Source organism: Myotis lucifugus, unplaced genomic scaffold, assembly GCF_000147115.1.
Source record: "Myotis lucifugus unplaced genomic scaffold, Myoluc2.0 scaffold_0, whole genome shotgun sequence".
Lineage (NCBI taxonomy): Eukaryota > Metazoa > Chordata > Mammalia > Chiroptera > Vespertilionidae > Myotis > Myotis lucifugus.
Genome location: NW_005871048.1, coordinates 48,923,238 through 48,950,885, shown reverse-complemented (window position 1 = coordinate 48,950,885; position 27,648 = coordinate 48,923,238). Strand labels below are relative to the sequence as shown.

The 27,648-nt window shown below is 42.2% G+C and overlaps 1 protein-coding gene across 2 annotated transcripts in view; it reads right to left on the bottom strand.

Moving 5' to 3' along the window:
- Window positions 1–9,564: 9,564 nt before the first annotated feature.
- The window catches only part of SDHA (succinate dehydrogenase complex flavoprotein subunit A), a 28,618-nt gene continuing 10,534 nt past the window's right edge, over window positions 9,565–27,648 (bottom strand). For both annotated transcript variants that reach the window (XM_006081433.3, XM_023751736.1), the window contains exons 6-15: window positions 26,732–26,880; window positions 25,731–25,855; window positions 23,898–24,066; window positions 22,552–22,747; window positions 21,613–21,784; window positions 19,038–19,156; window positions 13,961–14,072; window positions 13,723–13,853; window positions 11,700–11,813; window positions 9,565–9,797 (exon numbers count right to left, since the gene is read on the bottom strand). In XM_006081433.3, coding sequence (XP_006081495.1) covers window positions 9,711–9,797; window positions 11,700–11,813; window positions 13,723–13,853; window positions 13,961–14,072; window positions 19,038–19,156; window positions 21,613–21,784; window positions 22,552–22,747; window positions 23,898–24,066; window positions 25,731–25,855; window positions 26,732–26,880 — 1,374 coding nt within the window. In that variant the 3' untranslated portion in view covers window positions 9,565–9,710. The remainder of the gene's footprint in view (window positions 9,798–11,699; window positions 11,814–13,722; window positions 13,854–13,960; window positions 14,073–19,037; window positions 19,157–21,612; window positions 21,785–22,551; window positions 22,748–23,897; window positions 24,067–25,730; window positions 25,856–26,731; window positions 26,881–27,648) is intronic.

Below are 27,648 nucleotides of genomic sequence, written 5' to 3'. Positions count from 1 at the left end.
GGCCTACAGTTACGTCACTTCTGGGGGAAACAGGAAGTGCGAGTCTCCGGGAAGGTCACGGGGCCTGACACTGCCAATCCCTTCGCGGCCCCGTTGCCAGGCAACGGCAGAATCAAGCCGCTCTGGGGGCCAGCGGCCTTTGGGTACCGCTTGCGTCAGCCTTGCAGAGCGCACATGAGGGGAGGAAGGGGCTCCGCTCGGGCACGTTTAATTCCTGCACCCAAAAAAGGCGTGAAAGCGTAGGATATCGAGGGGAGAACGTGTGTGGGATACCCTTGCGCTTCTCAGGGTTTTCCAGTCCCTGTCCCCGCCCGCTTCCTCAGGTCGGGTCACCGCGCGCTCTTCCGGGCCTCACCAGCGGCTCTCCAGAGCCTGCGTACCCGGGAACCCTCACGCTCCCGGCCGGGCTCCTTCCCTTCTCCCGGTAATTGACACGGACCTCAACTGGACGGTGGTACGACTCGGAGCGTTTTTAGCTAGGTCCCCGCTTAAGGGCACTCGCGTCCCCGTTCTGTGCGCCAGCCTCGCCCCTCCCACCCAGGTCCGGAATCTGAATTCGTTCCAGTGCTTCCGTAGACTTCCAGCTTCGCAGGTTTTTAAATTCTTGACTCAGTGATGGCTGACTTGTTTCATCCTCAGAGCTGGGAAGCATTTCTTACCAGAGCGCGGAGGGACCAGGAGCCAAGGACGTGGCGCTTTATCGGAGGCACCTGAGACTTTGCTCCCTGTGGACAGGAATCCATTATTCAGCACCCTGGGCACAGCTGCAGCTCATTCTCCTAACTGTTACCCTCTGTCCCACTTAACACAAGGCTACACGCTGGAGAGTTCCTTCAAATCCTACAAAGAAATTAAGATATTGTGTGCCTTTGGCAGTCACCTAAGGCAGCGGTTCTCAACCTGTGGGTCGCGACCCCTTTGGCGGTCGAACGACCCTTTCACAGGGGTCACCTAAGACCATCCTGCATATCAGATATTTACGATTCATAACAGTAGCAACATTACAGTTATGAAGTAGCAACGAAAATAACTTTATGGTTGGGTCACAACATGAGGAACTGTATTTAAAGGGCCAGAAGGTTGAGAACCACTGAAGGTATTAATCCTCAAAACTCTTCAACAGTGTGGATTTTTTCTGATTCAGTGAATTAAGTGGTTTCTAGTTTTCTCACATTCACATCACTTGTCGAATAGGCCTACCTTTGACTTTCCAGTCCAATTTGTAAGTGCTCCGGTACAGTATACATGCGGAAACTTCAGCAAGAAACGTCTGGGCGGCTGCAGAGGGCTCCTGCCTCCCTCTCTCCAGCGTCACTGGCTCCACCAACCCTTGGCCAAGTCTCCAGCCTGGATTGGCACAGCCAACACCATCTGTGGGGCTTAGAAGGACCCCATTCTACTTTCTGTTTAGTTCTACGGGTGGGAAACGATTCGTTCGTGGTAAGAACCACTTACTGTAAGCTTACAATGAGCTAGAATCAGTGGTTCTCAACCTTCTGGCCCTTTAAATACAGTTCCTCATGTTGTAACCCAACCATAAAATTATTTTCGTTGCTACTTCATAACTGTAATGTTGCTGTTATGGATCGTAATGTAAATATCTGATATGCAGGATGGTCTTAGGCGACCCCTGTGGAAGGGTCGTTTGACAGCCAAAGGGGTCGCAACCCACAGGTTGAGAACCGCTGAGCTAGAATCTACCCTAGTGTTCGTTGCTTTATGTAATCCTCATACCAGCACCTTGTGGTACCAAGGTCCACATTTTACTGAGAAAACCATGGCTGGCCTAAGGTCAAACAGGCAACTGATTCTGCCTTCTCTTCCTGCATTACCTCAGTGGTGGCAAGACTGACCCTTAAAAGGGACAGTACTAGGAAATAAAGGTTTCTATAAAAATCACCCCTGCCCCATATATATTCACCAGACTAGCCTGGTACACTTGCAAACCAGGCAGCCTCAGTCCCTCCCATCACTGAAGCCCTGATCTCCAAGGAACCTCTGGCTCTGAGAGGCTAAGTCTGAGCACTACATGTGGGTTGCACACCTGTGCTGCACTGCTCGGCACAACCAAGCCTTAAGGTCCTCACCATGGACCTTTGCCATTGCTGAGAGGTGTTGCCTGGGGTCCTGTCACCACATCACAAAGATGTACAGCACAGCACCAACAATGACCACCTTCTCCCAATAGAAAGAGGCAGATCATCTGCCCCTGGTCCTCCTGACTCAGTCACTTAAAGTATTGATGCACTTGCCACTATCTCCTTGCCTATCTCAGGATTCAATTCCCTCCTAACCAGGTCTGGTCTAAGCTTTCCATTTAGATGGTGCTCCTGGATGGAGGAGGAAATAAACTGAAAGACAACACTGCTTTCTTCCCTACACTAACGTTGTCACACAATGTATCAAATCTCAGGCCAGGCTTTCCTTTTGGTCTAATTTCTCTGAGTTAATTGGGAAATGCCTCTTTTATTATTCTTAGAATTTTTCTGAACATTGGCTTTATCTGGATGTTGGAATTCTTAACTTTCCACAGTCCACCCTCTTGTTCATTCTGTCTTTGGCATACAGTAAGTTCTCTATAAATATGTTAAACCAATGGATGACCAAATTTTGTATGTATCTTACCTTCACAGATTATCTATGTCTTTTCTTATCAGTTGCACTGTGACATTTGCACAATGAATAACTTTTCTTTTTCAGTCTTTTCCCCTTTTACAGCCTCGGGTGTAAAATTCTAGGAGACAGAGTCCACCACACCCAGCCTTCTCCTTTGTTTTGCTTTGTCAGAATTCAGGAGGAAAGGAATACCCTACCACTTTTTGTCAGGCTTCTTACTGAAGTAGTCAATTTATCAAATATATGCTATTTTCTTAGATACTGTCAAATGTATACATTAGCAGTGGCCGATAGAACTTTCTGCAATGATGGAATTGTTTTGTATATGCTGTCCAATATAGCAGCTACTGGGCACATATGGCTACTGAGCACTTGAAATGGATCAAGGTAGCTTGGGAACTTAATTTTAAATATTATTTAATTTTAATGAACTTAAATGTAAATAGGCATGTGGTTATGGCTATTGCTATGGAAAGGGCAAGTCTGAATATTTTACTATATGTCTTACCTTTTTGTTTCTTTTAATCCATATTATAAATTATCCACATCATCTCTTTGGACAATATTCTATTTTCATTATATCTTGATATATATTTAGTTCTCTGGTTTGTCATCCCCCCCTAGCACAGATGAGTTCATTTAGAAACTGTGAACACATTTTACAAACATTTCCAGTGTGAAATATTGTCCTATGGCTCCTTAATTAGTGGAGTCTCATAGAAACTTACATACCCACTTGCTGGTGATTTTCTTGGTCTCAGAATACTCATGAAAGTAGTTTGAAGGTTTCTGGTTTAGAAGTAGAAGGCAGACACAAGGAAATCACCCGTTATTTCTTTGAAATCTAATTGGCCCTCTGTTATCCTTTCCTGTTTCCATGGTTACCCGTGCTAGCTTTTAATTCATTGTCCTAACATTTAAATGTTGCTCCAAAGCCTGTACTAAAGCTTCCTCTTAGTTTACAAAATGCTCTGGCATATACTTTCTCATTACATCTGCTGGTTTGAATGAATCCTCCTGAGGTAGTCAGTTGTCTTTCTACCCATTTTCAATGACCTCCTTTAAAAAAAATATTGTTGAAAGTATTACATATGTCCCTCCCCCTTGCCCCAGTGACCCTCTCCAGCCCACCCCTGCCCTCTGCCCCACGCCTTCACCACCCTATAGTCTGTGTCCATGCGTTGATTGCATATATGCATACAAGGTCTTTGGTTGATTACCTCCCACCCACCAACTCTCCCCCGTCTTTGCTCCGAGATTCCACACTCTGTTCCATGCTTCCTTCCATGTCTCTGGATTCACTCCATCAGTTTATTTTGTTACTTAGATTCCACATACGAGTGACATCATTTGATACTTGTCTTTCTCTGACTGACTTATTTCACTTAGCATGATACTCTCCAGGTCCCTCCATGCTGTCTCAAAGGGTAAGAGATTCTTCTTTTTTACTGCTGCACAGTATTCCATAGTATCCACTCATCTGCTGATGGGCACTTGGGCTGTTTCCAGATTTTAGCGATTGTAAATTGTGCTGCTATTAACATAGGGGTGCATATATCCTTTCTAATTAGTGTTTCCAGTTTCTTACGATATATACCTGGAAGTGGGATCACTGGGTCAAATGGCAGTTCCATATTTAATTTTTTGAGGAAACTCTATACTGTTTTCCATAATGGCTGCACCAGTCTGCATTGCCACCAGCAGTGTACTAGGTTCCCTTCCCTCCACATCCTCCCCAGCACTTGTAATTTGTTGATGGTAGCCATTCTGACAGGTGTGAGGTGATACCTCGTTGTCATTTTAACTTGCATCTCTGATGATCAGTGACTTTGAGCATTTTTTCATACATCTCTTGGCCATTTGTGTCTATTTAGATCCTTTGCCCATTTTTTAATTGGATTGTTTGTCTTCCTTTAGTTAAGTTGTATGAGTTTCTTACATATTTTGGATATTAACCCTTTATCAGATGTATCATTGCCAAATATGTTCTCCCATATAGTAGGTTCCTTTTTCTTTTTTTTATAATATATTTTATTGATTTTTTACAGAGAGGAAGGGAGAGGGATAGAGAGTTAGAAACATCGATGAGAGAGAAACATTGATCAGCTGCCTCCTGCACACTCCCTACTGGGGATGTGCCCGCAACCAAGGTACATGCCCTTGACCGAAATCAAACCTGGGACCCTTCAATCTGCAGGCCGATGCTCTATCCACTGAGCCAAACTGGTTAGGGCTCCTTTTTCTTTTTGTAGATGGTTTCTTTTGCTGTGCAGAAGCTTTTTATTTTATTTTTTTTAAAAATACATTTTTATTGATATCAGAAAGGGAGAGGGGAGAAATAGAAGCATCAATGATGAGAATCATCGATTGGCTGTGTCCTGGGGATCGAGCCTGCAACCCAGGCATGTGCTCTTAACCGGAATCAAACCTGGGACTGTTCAGTCCTCAGGCCGATGCTCTATCCACAGAGCCAAACCAGCTAGGGCCCGAAGCTTTTTATTTTGATGTAGTCCCATTTGTTTATTTTCTCCTTAGTTTCCTTTCCCCTAGGAGATATATCCATAAACATATTGTTAGGAGAGATGTCTGAGATTTTGCTGCCTATGGTTTCTTCTAGGATTTCTATGGTTTCCCATCTTACATTTAAGTTTCTTTATCCATTTTGAGTTTATTTTTGTGTATGGTGTAAGTTGGTGGTCTAGTTTCATTTTCTTGCATGTATCTGTCCAATTTTCCCAACACCACTTATTGAAGAGACTGTCTTGACCCCATTGTATTGCTCTTGCCTCCTTTGTCAAATATTAATTGAACCGTAATGGCTTGGGTCAATTTCTGGTGTCTCTGTTCTGTTCCATTGATCTATATGCCTGTTCTTGTGCCAGTACCAGGATATTTTGATTATGGTGGCTTTGTAATATAACTTGCTATCTGGTATTTTAATTCCTCCAACTTTGTTTTTCTTTCTCAAGATTGCTGCAGCTATTTGGGGTCTTTTTTGGTTCCATATAAAATTTTGGAGTATGTGTTCTAGATTGGTGAACTATGCTGTTGGTATTTTAATAGGTATTGCATTGAATCTGTAGATTGCTTTGGGTAGCATGGACATTTTAATGATGTTAATTCTACCAATCCATGAACACGGTACATTCTTCCACTTGTTTATATCTTTCTCTATCTCTTTTTTCAATACCCTGTAGATTTCCTAGTACAAGTCTTTTACTTCCTTAGTTAAGTTTATTCCTTTTTTTAAAAATATATTTTATTGATTCTTTACAGAGAGGAAGGGAGAGGGATAGAGTGTTAGAAACATCGATGAGAGAGAAACATCGATCAGCTGCCTACTGCACACTCCCTACTGGGGATGTGCCCGCAACCTAGGTACATGCCCTTGACCGGAATCGAACCTGGAACCCCTGAGTCCGCAGGCCGACGCTCTATCCACTGAGCCAAACCGGTCAGGGCAAGTTTATTCCTAAGTATCTTAATCTTTTTGTTGCAATGGGATTGTTTAGTTTCTCTTTCCGAGAATTCACTGTTAGTATATAAAAAAGCCACCGATTTTCGGGTGTTGATTTTGTATCCTGCTACATTGCCAAATTCATTTATTAAACCTAGTAGTTTTTTGGTGGAGTCTTTAGGGTTTTGTATGTACAATATCATGCCACCTGCGAATGAGAGTTTTACTTCCTTTTTTCCAATTTGGATGCCTTTATTTCTTCTTCTTGTTTATCACTATGGCTAGAACTTCCAGTTCTATGTCAAACAGGAGTGGTGAAAGTGGGCATCCCTGCCTCTTCTGGCACACCAACTATACGAATATTGTTGTTCCATGTTGTTCCACAGCTCTCTTAAGCTGTCCTACTGTTTTTTTAATTGTTTTTTTTCTTTTTGGTTCTCTGATTGATTTTTTTCTTCCCTGTCCTCTAACTCACTGATCTGACCCTCAGTTTCCCCTAATATACTGTGTATTCCTCCCAATGTGTTCTTTGTTTATGCTATCTTGTTCATTATTTCCATTTTCAGATTTACTGTATCTTTTCTCATGCTATTGAGCATCTTTACCAAGATTATTCTGAACTCCATGTCAGATAAATTTCTTAACTCCATTTATTTCTTCTGGAGAATTCTCTTGTTCTTTCACTTGTGTTTTTTTTTTGGTCTCCTCATTTTGGCTCTTCGGATTTGTGACTGTGTATTAGGAAGATCTGCTATGCCTCTCAACCTCTAGTACACGACAGTGTCAAACGCTGTTTCTAATTAGATCAGGCAAAGACTCAAGAACTTCAGTGGCTGCCTCTGTCTGCAGATTGATTGGATTCTATTTTGAGTAGTCTTCAGGCAGTCAACCCCAGGTATGGTGAGTTTTGTCAACAAGGTGAAGCAATTGCTTCTGCCTGGAGGCTAATTGTTATTCTCAGTCTCTTAATGGGCCTCAGAAACTCCACACTGTGGGGCAAGGTGTTTTCCAATAGGGTGGGTCAACAGTCTTCCCCCCAAGCAAAACCGATTGGATAGCAAATATCTTCGTGAGAAAGATGACCTCCACAGCATGAGGGAATGACTCAGCACAGGAAACTGAGGTGTCTGCTTTCTGAGCTTCAACACCAGAGCCCCCACCCTGGCTTCTGCTCACATAGCTCCAGTCCACTCTACCCTCCCTCTGCCAGAGCACAAGGTGAGTGGCTGAACATGGAACTTTGTGTGTTGGCCCTTTCAAAGGGTGCCTGCATTTCCCAGCCTACTTTCTCTGGCAGACAGCAACCCTGCTGCTTATCACAGCCAGATGTTATTTGGGCACCTTTCTCAGTTCTGGTGCTCTCTGCTTGGGGGCCCAGCTTGGAGGATTAGACCCAAGAGTTCTCAGTGGCAGCCCCCCACAGCTGAGATCGCTCTTCCCTGGAACTTCAGGTATCTATGGGTTCCCAGCCAGCCTTTCCTGCCTCTGTCCTTCCTACCAGTCTCTATGTGGTCTCCACTTTCTGGCCTTGGTTATCAGGGTTCTCTCCAGCTAGTCTTCAGTTGATTATTCAGGATGTGTTTGGGTTTTTTTGTATTTTAGTTGTAATTCCAGTTTGGTCCTGGGAACATGTCTGTGTAGCATCCAGTTACTCCGCCACCATTTTTAATCTCCTCTCAATTACCTCCTTCATGTTTGTTGGACCACATCATTCTGTGAAGGTGGTTTTCAAAGTGTGGTCCTTGGACATGTTAGAAATGCAGGATCTACTGAAGTTCTGGGGGGCTAACGACCCCTCAATGTGATTCTGATGCACACTCAAGTTCCAGAACCACTGTATCAGGGATTGCAAAGTGGCGATGTTCAAATCCTATCATTCCTTTTATTTACAGGAAATCCTCTGTAAAGAACTTTCCCTAATCAACTAGGTTATTCTGGATTGCATGCAGTTTATAGAGAAAAGGCAGGATAATTGTTCATTTTCCTTTAATTGTCCATTTTCAGTGTTAGGAGTCAGTGCCCTAGTTACTTCCAAGAGTGACAATTATGTTTTTGTTTGGTTGGTTTTGGCTGTTTTTATTTTTAAACTATTATACATTGTTTTTAGTATGTTCAGTGTATGTTCAGTTTTATTTTTAAACTATTATACATTGTTTTTAGTATGTTCAATCAGATGTGATCATTATTGTTGGCTAGCTCCCAGGCACCTGACATGGTTCCGGCAGTCTTTGATGGTGTCCTGGCTCTCTGAATCAAAAAAACATTTTAGGCTCATGTTGCAACTGCCCTCCGCTCCCCATTCCAGGAACCAGCAATTCTTCAAGGAGCCCTGGTTTCTTTCAGTGGGATATGATAAGCAGGTCACAATCCAGGTGCTTGGGGTGTCCACTGTTACTAGGGCAGAGCTAGGAAATGTATATTTTTTAAAAGAACAAAGAAAAGGATGAGTTGACACTTATTTCTGTGCCAAATTTAGTATTACAGGGTTTTCACCTGTTTTTGAACATTTTCTTTCTTAAAAAAAAATTTAGTTTTAACATTAACATTAGTTATGAGCTTTAACCCACACTATGCAATTTCAAAAGATAAATACCAACATTACTACCAATAATGAGATTACTGATTGAAATTTAGGATTTCTTAGTGGCTCTATTGTAGTTAGATTAATTTACTAAAATTGTAGACTCAATGAACCTTGAAATAATGTTCTCCTCTGTGTGACTGTCCCAGCTGGATTTGCAGTTGGGTTGCAGACACTTGATGCTGTCCCTCAGCACTCAGCCCTTAGCTTCTTGCTGAAAGAACCTGCAACTCTGCTGAGGGCTCTCTCTGGTGGTAGAAGTGTGGCATGGAGCAGGGCCAGGAGTTCTGGCACCTTGGATGCAGCCCTCAACCCATGAAACACGCCAGTCTCCTTTCTCGTTAACTGTGCCAAGCCAGCACAGCCAGGTTTGGTGAACCTGAGAGGGGGCGGTGAGGGATTGAGAAAAGACAGACAAGAGAATAAAGCTGGGTCTGGGTGGGACGCTGTCCTCTCTGATGGAGAGCTAGCGACAGCACCACAGCCTGAAAGCCGTCTTTATTTTATAGCCAGATTCCAGGAGGCAAAGTAAGGGCGTGGTTACAACGTTCTCACGCATTTTGAATCTACTCAATTACTTGCACCTGATCAAGCTTTGTTTCCTTGCTGCACCTTTCGCAGCCTATATCACTCAGCCATGTGGGACCACAGGTTCGGACCATAAGGTCAAGCTTACAACTATAGCCTTTGGCTATAATTGTGCTGGGAGGTCTTTGCCCTCCAAGCTAGGACTTGCACGTGGCTTTGCCACGAGAGGACTGTGCCTTCTCATTAGTCCGAGGCTTGAACCTGTCCAAACACTGTGCCACAGCCCTAAGAAAGGGAATTTGACAAAAGGTGACTCAGCAATTCTACACCTAGGACTCCACCTCAAAGAAACTGTCAAAGAAAAACGACTTCACACACAAAGTTATTCATTGTGGCTTTGATTACTGGCAAGCCACTGATCTTTATTGAGATGGCACTCCTTATTCACTAGAGTACAGAATTTTATTTAAGCATGTCTGTGAGCTATTTATTATACATAATTACAAAAGCGGGTCAACTCCGGTCTCATCAGTAGGAACGAATGGCTGGGGGGACTGTGGCGCAGTCAGACTCATTTAAAGTTTTGTCGATTACAGGTCTGTATTTCAGAGAAACCTTAAACAGAAGAGTCGGTGGTAAGTTAAGGCACAAAACTGTACTAACAGCACTATCATATGCTCTTGAAAAATTAACCATAAAAGTAGATTGCAGACAAATATGCAGGCACTTAGATAAAATCCTCGATATGCTGTCATACTTAAAGTATCTTTACACTGTGTATTTACTTCCATTGTATTCTACTTGCAAGTGAATATTTACATATACACACATAAGGAAAAAATTGTACACATTCACAAAATGAAGGAAATATTTCAAAATTACAATATTTCTAATTGGTGAACTTGTAAATGTCAATTTTCTTTATTCTTCTTGTACTTTCTAACATGAGCATGTATTTCTTTTATAATCATCAAAACCCCAAACAGCCCTGGCCAGTGTGGCTCAGTTGCACAGAAAGGTCACTGGTTCGATTCCCCAATCAAAGCACATGCCCAAGTTGTGGGTTCTGTGCCCAGGCAAGGTGCGTGCAGGAGGCCAGCAATCAATGTTTCTCTCTCTCTCTCCTTCCCTCCCTCCCTCCCTCTCAAAAACCAATAAAACATATTTTTAAAAAATAGGGTTGTACTGGGAGAGGGAAGTCTGACTTCTTCCTATATAGTCAGAAAATAGCCTTCATGAAAAATTATGAAAATGACTGCCCAGATTAAACAGTCATAGTGGGCTCTATATATATGCATATATTTAATCCTCACCTGAGGACATGTTTATTGATTTTAGAGAGAGGAAGGGAGAGAGGAAGGGGGGGGGTGGGGAGAGAGAGAGAGAGAGAGAGAGAGAGAGAAACGAGAGAAAGGGAGAGGGAGAACACTGATCAGTTGCCTCCCACATGCACCTGACGGGGAATCAAACCTGAAACCTTTTGGAGTACAGAACAATGCTCCAAACAATTAAGCCACCTGGGTGTAGGCACTCTATATTAAATGATGACCACAAAACACAACTTAATTTCTGTAGACCCAGATAAAGGATCAAGACTATGCTTACAAGCTATTAAAAGCTTAGGTGTAGTCCTAGTTGGTTGGGCTCAGTGGATAGAGCTTCGGCTGTGGACTGAAGGGTCCCAGGTTCAATTACAGTCAAGGGCACATGCCTGGGTTGCGGCTCAATCTCCAGTAGGGGGGATGCAGGAGGCAGCCAATCAATGATTCTCTCTCATCATTGATGTTTTTATCTCTCTCTCTCCCTCTCTTCGAAATCAATAAAAACAGATTAAAAAAAAAAAAAGCTTAGGGGTAAACACTTTGTATCTTTTTTTTTAAAAATATATTTTATTGTTTTTTTACAGAGAGGAAGGGAGAGAGATAGAGAGTCAGAAACATCGATGAGAGAGAAACATCAATCAGCTGCCTCCTGCACATCTCCTACTGAGGATGTGCCCGCAACCCAGGCACATGCCCTTGACCGGAATTAAACCTGGGACCCTTCAGTCCGCAGGCCGACACTCTATCCACTGAGCCAAACCAGTTTCGGCCACTTTGTATCTTAATTTCTATCTTAACGGTGACAAAAATGCCCAATGGGTAAGACCAGAAGCTTCTATTGCAATCTCAGCTGGCTCACCCCATCTGCTTGCTCCCTGAATCCCCTGGGCTTCCCTGAAGCTGCTTCCAGGTGGTCCAGCCAATGGAGGGGAAGCGGTGAGGGGTGTTTTCCTTTCCCAGCCCCCACTCTCCATGGGCTCAGGTTTCACCATTTCAGACCCTGCCACCGAGTCATCGGGGCTTACTCCCTGACCATTGGCAATGTGTGGAAGACCAGTCCTGCTGAATGATGCGGAGTTCTGTTTTCAGTGGTGTCTCAAATCTATCAGCAGTCCATTTAAACCCACGGTGCTTCTCCCAGTTCATTAAATGCATGTGTCACTGCACATATGAGCAAACCACATTCTCCACCTACCTTCCCAGTCCCAACATCAACATAGGAAAGGGTGTGCTTCCTCCAGTGCTGCTCAAATGGCTTCTTCTGCTGCCCCTGGATGGGCTTGGAATAATCATATTCATCAACCCGGTCCTGAGGCCAAGAAAGGAAATATATTTCAGAAAGCATTGACAATTACATTCCAAATTCCTTACTACTCTAACAGAGCAATAACCACAAAACATGGCAAACTCATTAAACTGATACATGAGAGATGGATCTAATATGAACCCCACATCCCACTCAACAAGGAGGTCCCACTGTCCCAAGCAGACCTTGTTCAGACAGCTAGGACCTTCCTAGTCATGTTCTATCCCAGGTCTGCCCCTCTACAATGAAAACCACTTGTGTACATCTCATCTAAAAGAACATGTAACACAGTGCACCTAAGTATCAGACACGGGAATGGAGAAACGAGATGTGCCCGCCATTTATCAGCCATCAGCCTCAGTTACTGGTAAGCCCCTCATTTGGTACCAGCTCAACCCAGAACCCCACTTTACTTATTCCATTTCCACCACAGCCCAAGTCCTGACGAAGTCAAGATCCCTGCGGTCAGGCCACACAGCTGGGCAGTGGGCTTCTGCAGCAGGGAGGGTCCAGAGTTCAGTTTATGTGCTTTTATGCACTTAAACATTTATCAAAAACTTTATCTTTTTGCTCTGTACTCTGGGAGATTTCACCTTCTTTCAGCCTTTTTAATTTAAATGTTTCAATCTTAGCAAATTATATTAAAATTTTCAAAATCTCCTAAAGAGAAGCTATTAAGCACATAGTAATGGATAGGCCATATAAGAGCTTCTTTATATAAAACCCCAAAGATCCAAACACTTGTTATTTCTTCGGGGTGGGGAAGTGTGGGGGTGGGCAGAGGCAAGACCTTTTACTTAGGGGCAAGCGAGCCATAGCACAATGTCTTACTTCTAAACACATAAGGACAAGACTTGCTCTCCTGGGGTGAGTGGGTTCTACGTGCTGACTAAATGAAATGAAGACTTCATTGCAACAAGAACTGCCAATCCACAGCCTGGAGAAGCTTCCAGTTCTCCCGTACACATGATGAATGTGCTTACCAATCTCTTACTTCACATCATGTAAACAGCAAATTTAATCCAGCCCCAATCAGTACAGAATCAGTCAGATTCTCAATAAATCAAGATCCTCTTGCTGGGCCGGTGTGGCTCAGTGGTTGAATGTCAACCCATGAACCAGGAGGTCACAATTTGATTCCTGGTCAGGGCACATGCATGGGTTGTGGGCTCAATCCCTAGTGGGGTGTGTGCAGGAGGCAGCCGATCAATGATTCTCTGATATCACTGATGTTTCTGTCTCTTTCTCCCTCTCCCTTCCTCTCTAAAATCAATAAAGATATATTTTTTAAAAAAAGAGATCCTCTTTACTTTGGGTAGACTGGTAGGCTATCAGCAGCCCAAACACTGTCCTAGACAAGAGTCTGTGTGCCTGTCTGGGGAAACTGGCCCACGGCTTGCTGATATTGTTCATCCTTAAATGGCACTTGCCCCAAGCTCCTCCGCCCACAATTTTTTGCTCTCATAAGCTGAGTGCTCTTTCTGGCAGAATCTGACAAGTGTGCTCTGCAGAACCAGCTTCTTTAAAAATGCTGTGGCCCCAAGCCAAGGACCCATAATCACAGGCCCAAAATGATGATTTATTCATCTTTTTAAATCACTAAGGTAGCATTTTCTGGTCACAGTACTCGAGCTGCAGCCTACCCTTCGCCCTAATGAGGAAAACTGCACTCTGCTTAGAGATGCCACAGTTAGTAGCAAGAGATACTGACTCAAAGCCAGAAAAAAGTCCTGTGGTACAAATACCTTGAGAACACAGCTATGGAAGTTACCAGGAGGAAAGAAAAGCATGTTTCTCAGTTTACTTCTCTGACTTTACTCAAAATGGAGTAAACGTGGAGAAATTGCAGGGTCAGTCAGGGATGCCCATGGGGAGGACATGTGGTGCACATGAGTGTGTCACGAAGGCGCACCTTGTAATCTTCCCGAGCATGAGCACCACGTGACTCCTTCCGGGCCTCTGCTCCATAAATGGTCTGAAGTGCACAGAGCATCAGGTTCTGCAGCTCCAAGGTCTCCAGCAGGTCTGTGTTCCAGACCATTCCTGGGGACACAAAAGCCACCCATGAGAGACCGCCAGGATGAGGCTAAATCACCACTGAATGGGAATCCTGCACCCCAACTATGTGCAGGGGCCTGGGAACTGCTCACCTCTGTCAAACGTCTTCAGATGTTTTAGCTCCCCGTAGAGCTGGCTGATTTTCTCACAGCCCTCCTGTAACACACTGCCCACACGGAACACTGCGGCATGATTCTGCATCGACTGGAACACAAAATATCATCAGGATATCAAACAAAGAAGCCATATCAAAACTGCTAAACCTTCAGATTTTCCTCTTGTGCATTTCATTTTCTGTAAAATATTTATGTAAATTAAGTAGAAAAACTAGGAAATTCAGACTGGTTATTACTCTGAACTTTAAAATGAAACTTTGTGAGATACCCTCTCAGCAACTTTCAAATGTGCGATAGTGTTATTAGCTAGTTACCATGCTGCACATCACATCCCCAGGACTCACTCACGATTCCGCATGAGAGAAATGGTAATTGTCTTTCTCTGACTTACTTCACTTAGCATAATTTCCCTCCAGGTTCATCCATCTTGTTGCACATGGCAAAAGTTCCTACTTTTTTATGGCTGAATAATATTCCACTGTACATATGTGCCACATCTTTAAACATTTATCTGTCAATGTTGCCATGATTTGGCAATTGTAAATGGTGTTGCAGTGAACACACGAGAGCATGTATCTTTTTGAGTTAGTGTTTTTCTTTGGATAAATACCTAGAAGTGAAATTGCTGAATCAATAGTTCCATTTTAACTTTTTGAGGCACCTCCATACTCTTTCATAGTGGCTGCACCAATTATTTACATTCCTACCAACAGGGCACGAGGATTCCCTTTTTCCACATTCTCGCCAACACCTACTTCTTTTTGGTAACAGCCCTTCTGACAGGTGAGGCACTATCCTATTGTGGTTTTGATTTGCATCTTTTCATGTACCTGTTGGCCATTTGTATGTCTTCTTTGGAAAAATGTCTATTAAGATTCTCTGCCCAATTTTAAATTAGATTTTTTTTTTTGCTATTAAGTTGTATGAGTTCGTTATATATTTCATATATTAGTCCATTAGATATATGATTTGCAAGTGTTTTCTTACATTCCATAGGTTGTCTTTTCAAAATTTTGTTGGTGTTTCCCTTTCCTGTGCAGAAGCTTTTTCGTTTGATGTAGTCCTACTTGTTATTTATACTTTAGCTGCCAGGCCCCAAAAAACTTCAACCAGATCAATGTCAAGGAGCTCACTCCTGTTTTCTTCTAGGAGCTTTACGGTAAAGTCTTACATTCAAGTCTTTAATTAATTTTGAGTTAATTTTTGTGAACCATGTAAGATAGTGGTTTAGTTTCATTCTTTTGCTTGTGGCTGTCCAATTTTCCCAATATCATTTATTGAAGAGACTGTCCTTTCCCCATTGTAAAATCTTGGCTCCTTTGCAATAAATTTATTGGCCACACATGCATGGGTTTGTGGTCTCTCTATTCTGTTCCAGTGATCTATACGTCTGTTTTTATGCCAATACCATACATACTGCTTTGATTACTGTAGCTTTGTAATATAGTTTGAAATCAGAGAGTGCTATGCATCCAGCTTTGTTCTTTCTTCTCATGACTGTGGCTATTTGGGATCTTTTGTGGTTCCATACAAATTGTAAGATTAGTTTTAAATGAAAAATGCCATTGGAATTTTGATAGGGATTGCACTGAATCTGAAGATTGCTTTGAGCAGTATGGACAACTTAACATTAATTCTTACAATTCATAAGCACAGAATCTCTTTCCATTTATTTGTCTTCTTCAGTTTTAAAAAAAATATATTTTTCTATTGATTTTAGAGAGGAAGAGAGAGGGAGAAACATAAATGATGAGAGAATCTTTGATCAGGTACCCCTGCACGCCCCCTACTGGGGATCGAGCCCACAACACTGGCATGTGTCTTGAATGGAATCAAACTGTGACCTCCTGGTTCATGGTTTGATGTTCAACCACTGAGGCACACCAGCCAGGCCTTCTTCATTTTCTTTCATCAGTGTGTTATAGTTTTCAGTATACAGATTTTTCATTTCCTTGGTTACATTTATTCCTATGTATTTTGTTCTTTTTGCTGCAAATGTAAATTGGATTATTTTTAAATTTCTCTGATAGCTCATTATTAGTATATAGAACGCAATAGATTTTTGTATTTGATTTTGTATCCTGCAACTTGAGTGAATTTATTTATTGGTTCTAGTAGGTTTTTTTTGGTGGACACTTTAGGGTTTTCTATATACAGTATCATGTCATCTGCAAATAGTGAGTTTTACTTCTTCTCTAATTTAGACATATTTTAGTTCTTTTTCTTGACTTACTGCTCTGGCTAGAACTTCTAATACTATATTGAATAAAACTGGTGAGAGTAGGTGTCCTTGTCTTGTTCATGATCTTAGAGGAAAAGTTTTCAGCCTTTCACTGTTAAGTATAATGTAAGCTATGGGCTTGTCACTTATGGCCTTTACTATGTTGAGATATGTTCTTTCTATACCCACTTTGTTGAGAGTTTTGATCATAGATGGCTGTTAAAGTTTTGATTAAAGCTTTTAATACATAGTGGCAGAAAGGACATAAGCTCTCTATCCTTGAGTATCAGAGGAGACAGCAGCTCCATGAGGGCTATAGAACACCTCACCCCACTCACAAGGCTTGGTGTTAAATGTTACAAGAGCCAGTAGGCACCCCTTTGGTGAAACAAACGAAGAATTGCTGAGATAATGAGGTGGTTAGCAGTGAGTGCTGAGGTGGTAGATCACAGAGAGGCCTGGGAACCCTCACTGCTTGCTCTGTTGGTTATTCTGTAGAAGCTCCTCATATATTAAATACCTTTAGAGTGTTACCGTTTATGCTCATAAGAAATGTGATATGAAATAAACTTGAAAATTATTTTAGGCATGATGAGAACTAGAATCTCATCATTTTGTTTCCTATCATTTTCTATCATTCTGTTTCCTATCATTTACAGAATGACCTTTCATCACTCTTGAAAAACCCCTTTATCATATGCTAAATCCCCGCATGTACTGAGAGGCCTATTTCTGGACTTGATTTTGTTCTACTGACTAGCTGTCTCTTCCTCTACCACTGTCAAAGTAATGTAGCTTTATAATTTAATTCCATTTAATAGGCATCTCACCTACTTCCTTAGAATGATGCATCAATGTAAGATTATAATGTACACCATCAATGTCACGGTTCTTCAGGAAGAGCAAATGGAAAAAAACTGTCTTAGAATCTAGTAAATATTAGTTAATACGTTCTTTATGTTCTCAGTAGTCCTATTTTTTCACACCCCTTTTACATAGAGTAAAAAGGTTAGGTTTAGCCCTATCTGGTTTGGCTGAGTAGATAGAGCATCGGCCTGCGGACTGAAGGGTCCCAGGTTTGATTCTCAGTCAGGGCACATGCCTGGGCTGCGACCGATCCCCAGTAGGGTGTGTGCAGGAGGCAGCCAATCAATGATTCTCTCATCCTTGATGTTTCTATCTCTCTTCTTCTCTCTTCCTCTCTGAAATCAATAAAAATATATATTTAAAAAATTAAAAATAAAGGTTAAGTTTATTCAAGGTATTTTAAACTCTTTTGGCTGTACTGTGAATAAGATACTAACTTTTGAATGGATTATTGTTGGCATCTTGGAAAGCTACTGATTTTTGTAAACAAATCTTCTATCCAGACACATTATTTCATTCTTGCATTGTTTTTATTAGTTTTTCAGTTTATTCTCTTGGAATTCTTAGGTAATCATATCTCTTCAATACTTAGCTAATTTCCTTTTTGTTTCTTATTGTATAAGTTGGAATCAGCAAAAAAATTACTCCCTGCCCCTGCCCCCGACCCCCCACTCAAATGTAAATTCCACCAGGGCAGGAATTTTTGTGTTTTGTTCAATTCCGACTCTGGCATCTAGAACACTGCCTGGCTCACAGTAGATACCAGTACATGCCTTCTTTGGTGGGAAGAGTGCTTCCTATTTCAAAGTCTCTCATGGATTTGCCATTGCCATTACCTATATAACACAATGGCACATCTGTCCTAGCTGGGCCCCTATCCCTGATATCAGCACCCTACAGAAGTCCTGCAGAGGATCACTTGACTGGTTTTCCATAAACATACTTCTGTTCCCTCACTCACGCTATTTTCCTTACCAGTCCGTGAAACCTTCTTGAAGCCCAGTTTCACCTGAAGACGGAAGCTGCATGGTTATATGCAACTTTTTTTTCTTTTGGTGGTATCTGTGTGTATATGCCACTGGACCCTTTCCAGAATATGACTAAAGTAAGGGCTTCTTTTCAGAAAGTATCTCTATACAGAAATTCTTGCAAATAATTTCAAGTGGACAGAGAGTTCATTCATAGACCAAGAATCCCTGTACTAGAAGAATTGGATCAACAAAAATGTTATTTTTTACTGATCTAAATCTGTGTTATCCAATACAGTAACTACTAACCACATGTACCTACTTACATTAAATTAAAATTAGATCCATTTAAAATTTAGTTCCTTAGACTGGCTATATTTCATATGCTCTATAGTCACATGTGGTTAAAGATATGGAATGTTTCCACCCTCACAGAATGTTCCACCAGACATGCTGATCTAGAAGGTAAATACTCTAACAGTAATCAATGCACAGACTACAGTTTCCATCTTCGATCTGTGCACACCTCTTCCTGATTTTATTTACAGCCATCAGTGGTCCAGTATAAAGACAGTTCCCAGAACTGCTGAAAGCTAGGTGTGATGATGAGATTAATTTATTAGCAATGAGATATGCTGGGCTTTCAGGAAGCCTGCTAAAAGGAAGTGTCCAGCTGTGAACTGAGTTGGACCTTCCACTGGCCCTCCTCCTTCAGGCTGTGACGTATACAGGATGGCCAGAGATGATGTGAGGAAGGAAGCCCACACGCAAGCATCCTGGAGCATACAAGAGAAGGCTGAGTTCCCTGATGCTGCAGTCGCTATTACTGCCCTTGGCATTCTATGTAGAAAGACATACACTTCTATCTTATTTGATCTCTTTTGTACTTCTACTTGATACAGCAAAAAGTATGTCCTTCTGCTACTTACCCCAAACCCCAGTGCAGGGCTGTCAATGCGGCTGGTCTGCTTACTGCAGTGTGTGTGCAGATTCTTACCTTCTGCATGTTGAGTCGTAGCTCCGATGTTCTTATGCTTCCATCAGCAAATCTCAACTTGTCAAGATTCATGACAGATTCTTCCCCAGCATTTGCTTTAATAGGGGGAACTTTATCTCCTAAAGAATAAAAAGGCTAGAATTTAACTTCTGAAAAACAGACAAATTTAATGACACCAAATGTGTATTTTAACCTTTTAGGGAGTTTGGAAAATGCACCTGAAACTCTACCTGACCACCCTATACCTGAGGTTCTGTTGACTTGGGGTCAAAAAGTAAACATAAAGATAAAATGCCTGGCAAAGAGTAGGTGTCCAATAAGTAATTTTTGAATGCACAAAAGATAAACCATCATTTAAAACTTTGCACCATTATTCTGTTTTGGGGAAAAATGGCATCCTTCAGAATGGTGGTTCTCTGCAAATCTGCCAACCTCCTTCCAACAGGCCTGGCCAGCTGTGTTTATATTTCCTGCTAATCCTGACCCTTGTACCCACGTACCTAACCGATACCGCAAGGTCTGCTGTTCTCGAATTTCTGAGAAGATAATGTTTTGAGGAATTTTAGGGCTTTTTTGGGATGACGCTTTTAAATGTATTTTCTTCAGCATGTAATACACACAGGAGACAAAGGTCTGCAAATAAAGCAGGGCACTGGCCTCTCTGATCTTCCTGAGCTCTTCTAGGCAGGCTGCTATTCTGGTTTGCTTTTGTTTATGTTTTAAAAAATTGTCATTTAGTAAAATTGACTTTTTTTTCTTTAGGTGCATAGTTCTACACATTTTAATAAGCATACAGATTCCTGTAACCACCATAATCAGGATACAGAATAGGGTTTGAAAACTTTAATTTTTAAAATATTTTGAGAGGAGCTCCAGTGGCGCAATCGGTTAGCGCGCGGTACTTATAAAATATTTTGAGGGAAGTAGTGGTGCAAACATTCTCTCCTTTCCTTTTTGCACTTTAAAAAGTAAAGTATAATTAAAGTACAATACCAGTTTTTGTGTAGATTTTTTAAGTTTGGGCAAAGAGTTACATAGCCTGACCCACAACCACAAGCAGGATATAGTCCCTGGCAACCACTTTTGAGAATGTCATATATATAGAATCATACAAATGTAGTCTTTTGAGTCTAGATCAGTGATGGCGAACCTTTTGAGCTTGGCGTGTCAGCATTTTGAAAAACCCTAACTTAACTCTGGTGCCATGTCACATATAGAAATTTTTTGATATTGCAACCATAGTAAAACAAAGACTTATATTTTTGATATTTATTTTATGTATTTAAATGCCATTTAACAAAGAAAAATCAACCAAAAAAATGAGTTCACGTGTCACCTCTGACACACATGTCATAGGTTCGCCATCTCTGGTCTAGATCATAGAGCCTAATACATTTGAGATTCATCAATATTGTTGAATGTATGGGTAGCTTGTTCCTTTCTATTGCCGAGTTTAAAAACATTTTTAAAAGTGTGCATTGATCCTCCAGATATAAAATTATAAGGTATTCTTATAAAACTTCCTTTTTGTTTTTCATTTTTAAAGAGTGAGCCTCAAATTTTCTGCTATGCTTTTGAAGATTTGGTATCAGGTTCTCTGCTAGGAAAATGAGCACTAGATCTGGGTCAGACCAGGTGGGTTAATTCCTGCCTTTGACACAATGACTGGAGGCAAGGCCCTGCTTCTATATTTCAGCCTGGAGTTGTGTTGGTCAGAGTATGGAAGTGTCTCTGTGAAGACAGACCCTTGGGAAGGTCCTGTTCTCAGTGGTACATAGTATTTTTTCCTCTGCAAATATTTAAAATTACCACACGGAAGAAATCATTGCTTAAAACCCATTTCATCACTAAAGTGGAGCCACGACCCCATCCTTTGTTTTGTTTGCATTCAGTCAGCCCTTTCTCCTTTAGCAGACTATACTTTTAGAATGGCCTAAATTACTTTTCTATAAGTACCAAAAAATTACATATTCATTTATGTCTATGATTTAAAATATTTCATTGCGCCCTAACTGGTTTGGCTCAGTGGATAGAGCGTCAACCTGCGGACTCAAGGGTCCCAGGTTCGATTCCAGTCAAGGGCATGTACCTTGGTTGCAGGCACATCCCCAGTAGGGGGTGTGCAGGAGGCAGCTGATCGATGTTTCTCTCTCATTGATGTTTCTAACTCTCTATCCCTCTCCCTTTCTCTCTGTAAAAAATCAATAAAATATATTAAAAAACATAAAAATAAAAAATATTTCATTGCAAGCAAATAATTTATAGCAGGCAAGTAATATGTGATAAACTTCCCCTCAAATTAACAATTTCCTAATAGAGATTTTTCTAAGCAGAACATAGTAACTGCAAAAAATTTTTTTGCCTGAACATGTTACTCTCATGACTGTTAAGCCCCCCACCCAGCCTATGTCCAGTCTTAAGTCTGCCACCATGTAAACTTCTGAATTTGTTTCACTTCCAGGGAGAAAACTAGACCACCGCTATATGACCACTAAGCAAATCTTCAATTACAGATCTTGACTTTGTAACCTTTTGCCCCTGAAACAAACTGGGTAGCTACTTGAAGAAAACATACCGGGTCTGCAGGACTCTGCGATACTCAAGGCACATGCCCGGCCAAAGACGACCAAGTCCAAGAGTGAGTTTGCCCCAAGACGATTGGCACCATGCACCGAGGCACAGGCGGCCTCCCCACAAGCGTACAGGCCAGGCACAACCTGGTCCTGGCCGTTCACTTGCCTCAGAACCTTCGGAAAAGAGGAACAGATGTAAGAGCACAGTCTGCATAGGCCCTTCCCTGCAAGGAGCAGCTGTGCTATAGGTCAGAGCAAGGACAGGATCTCTGTCTGCAGGGAACCTCCTGTGCTGACCCCGTCTCCTCCCTCTGCCTCCGGATACTAGGTTACCCTGTGCTGAGGTCAAAGGACCCCAAATAGCAGCACCTGTAATTTCAATCCCACACTAATTCCCATCAGAAACCTCACCCACCACCTGATTTAACCTCCTGTATTCCCATTCTCTGATTTTGGATTCAGATAAAGGGAGCATGGCAGGGTTTGGGAACATTAAACTATGAGGTAGAAGACTTGAGTTGTAATTCAGTCTTCCAACTTATAACTCATCTATGAAGTGAGAATATAATTCCTACCCACCTCACACGAGGAGGGACTAAAAGCAACTGATTGAAAAGCTCTTTGTGAACTGCAAACCACTCAAACATATACATTATAAAGAACACACAATTCACAAGGTCACTGTAAAAATAACGAGATCATATAGGAAAAAACTGCAAATGATGTGTACGACTATTTACTAAGAAGGGATTAATAAATCAAGAATTGTTATTAAGGAGTGAACGCAGTATTGCTGTCCAGTAACAACAATCTAAAGGAAGTGCAGCCTATGAAACAACAGGTACTTTTTTGAGAAAGACATCTGCCTTTTCCTCTAAGATCTACAGGAACAACTGTGAGGTGGGCCCACTGTCTCATCCTCTTTCCAGCTGTATAGTCACCTGTCCCTTGAAGTTGGTGGGAATGCCACCCATGTTATAGTGCACGGTGGGAAGGACAGGGATCGGCTCCTTGGTGACGTCCACACCCGCAAAGATCATGGCCGTCTCTGAAATGCCAGGCAGGCGCATGGCGAGCTGCTCCGGGGGCAGGTGGTGCAACTGCAGGTAGACGTGATCTTTCTCAGGGCCACAGCCTCTGGTAAAAAAGAACAGTATAACATAAGGCAAAGAACAATGATTACAGAAAACATGAGATCACAAAATAATCGAAGCATATGAGGCTCTTCATTCTTTGATACTGAAAAAACCCATTCATTTCTCCTTTTCTAAGCACCTACTATGGGCCAGGGTGGACTCCATACATTTGACACAGCCATGAACAACACACAGACACACATTCTGGCCTCACAGGGCTCACAGTTTGCTACGCTTTCCTTGGTAAGTGCATCAGAAAGCCCTTTTATGCCAAATACTCCCAAGTAACATTTGACTTCTCATTTTTTAATGGAAAAATGTAAAACCTCCAAAGGTCATACCAGCAGATATCTGATGTGTCACCACAGTACAGCAAAGTATCAGAATAGCCCACACACCTGAAGGTCCCCAAACAAGGGTTAAAACACAATACAACACCAAAGGCTCCCACACTATTTTCAGGTTGGGGGTGTCATGTCTCACTTCTCCAACACTGTCTCTATCACATACGCATACTTTCACACACAAATTATGTTCCAAAGATTTTAAAAAAATCATCTTTGGGTGAGAATTTAGAAAAACAAAAACAAAAAAACTGGCTAACTTCTCAAAATGTAACCCTCTAGAGCAGCAGTTCTCAACCTGTGGGTCGCGACCCCTTTGGGGGTCAAACGACCCTTTCACAGGGGTCGCCTAAGACCATCGGAAAACACATATATAATTACATATTGTTTTTGTGATTAATCACTATGCTTTAATTATGTTCAATTTGTAACAATGGAAATACATCCTGCATATCAGATATTTACATTATGATTCATAACAGTAGCAAAATCACAGTTATGAAGTAGCAACGAAAATAATTTTATGGTTGGGGGGTCAACACAACATGAGGAACTGTATTAAAGGGTCGCGGCATTAGGAAGGTTGAGAACCACTGCTCTAGAGAGATATAAGCTAACAGACAACAGTCAGAAGTAGCAGAGGCAAAAGCCTGCCTGCCTAGGCAGAGGTGGGGGTGGGTGCTGCAATTCACACAGAAGCCATACCAGCCCATGTTAAAATGTAGACATGAACAACAGCCCCCGGAGAGAGGAGGCTCTGCGTGCCTGCACATGCACTCAGGCACATTGGGAGATAACCACACAGACCTTCCTTCTCGGATTTCCAGAGTCATGGACCGGGACACGACGTCTCTGGAGGCCAGGTCCTTGGCCACTGGGGCATATCGCTCCATGAACCTCTCGCCTTGACTGTTAATGAGAATGCCTCCCTCTCCACGGCACCCTTCTGTGATGAGACAACCAGCACCATAGATGCCTGCAAAGAACCCAATTAATTGAATATTTATAACCTGTCGATGCTAGACCTATGCAAGTATTTTCTAAAAGATATCTGGGGGGAGAGGGAAGCAAAGGGTATGTAAAGGACATTAAAGTCAGAGTAAGACAGAAGAAAAGTTAAGGAATAGTAAGTACAAAGTTTCTCAATAACAAAAGCACTGAGTGAGGAAGAAAGACAGCTGCAGTGCACAATGATACAGCCCTGCTGAGTAATTTTAACTACATTTTAACCTTTCAGCATAGCTAAGTGTATGTTAAATATCTCAGCTTTTAATTTTTGAACATCCTTTTGCACACTGAAATTGTGGTGACTAGTTGAGGTAAAAAAAAAAATAGCTTGGAACATTTGTATCTAAAGTAACCAAATACCAATAGTAATTATTATATAGTTAATACTTATACTGTACTTGCTACGTACAATTCTAAGTTTCCCAATGACTCCAGGTAATATTATCCCCATTTTTACAAAAGTACAATTAAAGCTCAGTAAGTTGCCCAACATCCAACTGGGAAGGACAGAGGCCAAGTCATGCCTGGCAACACACAAGGTGCACACCCTTCACCTCAACTCAGTCCCTCAATGTAATGAAAATGAGGAATGCCACACCATGCTTCAGTTTTAACAAAGGAGACAGATACATAATGTAATTTTACAGCTAACACTTTCACTCCTACATCGAGAGTCATCTTGCTTTTAAAAGAATGTAAATTCCTGCGTGTTCCTAGTTTCAATGGCATTTTTTCCAGTAGTTTATTTCTCACACATTGAAAAGGAAGCATGAGAAATAGAGCTTACTCTGATTTAGTTAAAATTAATAATTATAAAACCACCTAATACATTTTTTTTATTTTTAATCCCTTTCAGGGATCAGAAAGAACATACTGACAGAGCAAAGAGAAAACACAGGTGTAGCTCTTAGCATGGTGGCCACTGCCACCATATGTGAAGTCTCCTCTGTTGACAGGTCAGAAAAGCAACTCAGAAAGAAAAGGTCAGGATGAGTTCATCTCCCAAGAGAGATTCTCAGATTCCTTTATGGATAACATTTCCCCAACTCTCTCAAACCTGCAACCCCAGCCGAGACCACCCCTTCTGAATCCCACACCTGTACTGTCTGATGACCCAAGATGAGTTCATCTCCACCATGACTGGCATCCTCACTCGTTAGCACCTCATGGATCCCTACATGTCAGAGCTGCATCCTGATGGCACTCAGTTACTACGGCAGCCTGATGTTCTCCCTACAAACTGAAATCTGCCCATGACACGTTTCTAGTCACATGTTCTTCCCCTCACTTTCAGTAAATACTGACTGAGTTCCTACCAGGTGCCAGGCACTGAGAACACAGCAGTAAATGAAACAGATCTGCCCCTACCTCCCGGAGCTGACAACCCAGTGGTGAGGGACACTGAACAATTGCTGCTTTACGAGTGGGATAAGTACACCTGGGCCAGGTATGGCTAAGACAGGACCTCCACTACCCTGGGGGAGCTGGGAAAGTCTCCTGAGGAAATGACAAGTTAGGACCCGAGAGATGAGAAAGCAGGGACGTTTGTATAGGAACTGCAGGAAGCATTCCATGAGTACTGAGTGCTTAAAAGACAAAAGCCTCAGTTCCAGGAAAGTAGCCCCATCCTACCTGTGGGGTGGAACTGAACAAACTCCAAGTCCTGGCAGGGAAGGCCTGCCCTGGTGACCATTGCAGTGCCATCTCCGGTGCTAGTGTGGGCAGACGTGCAGCTAAAGTAGGTGCGCCCATAGCCTCTGGAAAAGATAAGCCAGCAGAGAGAGAGTGGTGACTGCATGCAGCGCCCCATGGGAACCTCCTTTCTCACAGCCCTCAGTGGACAGCAGCCTACCCACCACCACAGGTGCCCTCTGCACACACCTGGGCAACGGTGAGGGAAGCCTGGGACAGAGACGGTACTCTCATTTGGACTTCAGTACTTTTGTGCTGTTTGAGCAATTCCTCTTATAATAAGCATATATCACTTTTATAATGAAATTTTTAAATGTTTATGGATTCACCTTTTTAAAGAGTTAAAATAAGAGACTGATGATATAAAATGGAATCTACTTATTTTCATCAAATAAACAAACAGCATTTATCTATCTGAGAAGTCAGTATAAAACAGTATCCAGTATCCATGGCTCTGTGGTTGAGTGTTGACCTATGAACAATGAGGTCACGGTTCTGTTCACGATCAGGGCACATGCCTGGTTTGCAGGAGGCAGCCAATCAATGATTCTCTCTCATCATTGATATTTCTCTCTCTCTCCCTCTCCCTTCCTCTCTGAAGTAAAAATATATTTTAAAAAACACAGCAGTATCCATTAAAGCAAAGGAGATATTATTCCAGGAAGTGTCATGTGACTCTCTAGGCCTCAGTTTTCCAAGGGCCCCCCCACCCCACTGCAAACTGTAAGACACTTTCTTGCCCACCTCAAAAGCGGATGATATCGTTGCCCTCTTGAGACAGGAGGAACTGAGGCTGGCAAAGGTGATTACCCTCACAGGCTAAGTGATAGCCTGTGTCTGAACCACATGTCCAAAATGCCTCTACTTTTATTAGGATAAAGGACCTCTGAAACTCAACTTCCCTATAGAGAAATTAAATACAATAAAAATTAGATTCCTACCCAGTAGCTATAACAGTGTTCTTTGCTCTGATGCGGTGGATGTACCCGTCTTCTATGCACAGTGCAATAACACCACGACATTCCCCATTTTCCATCAGAAGATCCAAGGCAAAATACTCCACAAAATAGCTGGTATCATATCGCAAAGACTAAAACAGAAACAAAAATAGAGCCCCCATTTAGGGTGTTAAACCAACATATAAGGCGATGCTGTTTATGTGAACTGGTTAAAAACCTTGATGTGGGGTATGTAACAAAAAGATCAGGTAAACCCTGGGAGAGTACCAGGCTGGAAACAAGTCACAGATGCCAACTCACATCAACCCAGTGCTGATACTATCGTGAAACACAAAAGGGGCTCTACTCCTGGCTGTATAAACAAAACATAAAAAGGTGCACACACGTCAGTGCACGCAAGGAGGAGACTGACTCCAGAAGCGACTGGTAATGTGCTAACATATCCCTTATTTGTACACATCCTAATAGGCATTACAGGCTCTCTGGCACCACACGCAGCTTGACACTAGAGCTGGGGCCCACAGACCACAGGGTCTCGATTTAGGCTAGGCTGAATTATACGGGATCTGCTGGCCCTATGCAGCCACATTTGTCTAAATAAAACAAAACTTTCAGCCCCTCAGAACATCAGCCACATTTGTGATGGTCACATGTGGTGGGAAGCTGCTGGATTGGACAGCCCAGATAAGCATATATCTATGGCAGAAGGTTCTACTGGACAATGGTGGCTCAGGCCCTGGATCTGACAGTCCTCTTGGCTAATGGGAGGGTCTCTCATGAAACTGTTAGCTTCCCACGTGACACACAATTCCATGAGATGAGCAGGTCCTGTTACATATTTGTCAACACACTTGGCCAGAAAAGCCGCTGGTGTTCTAATACTTGCAAATCAATGGCCT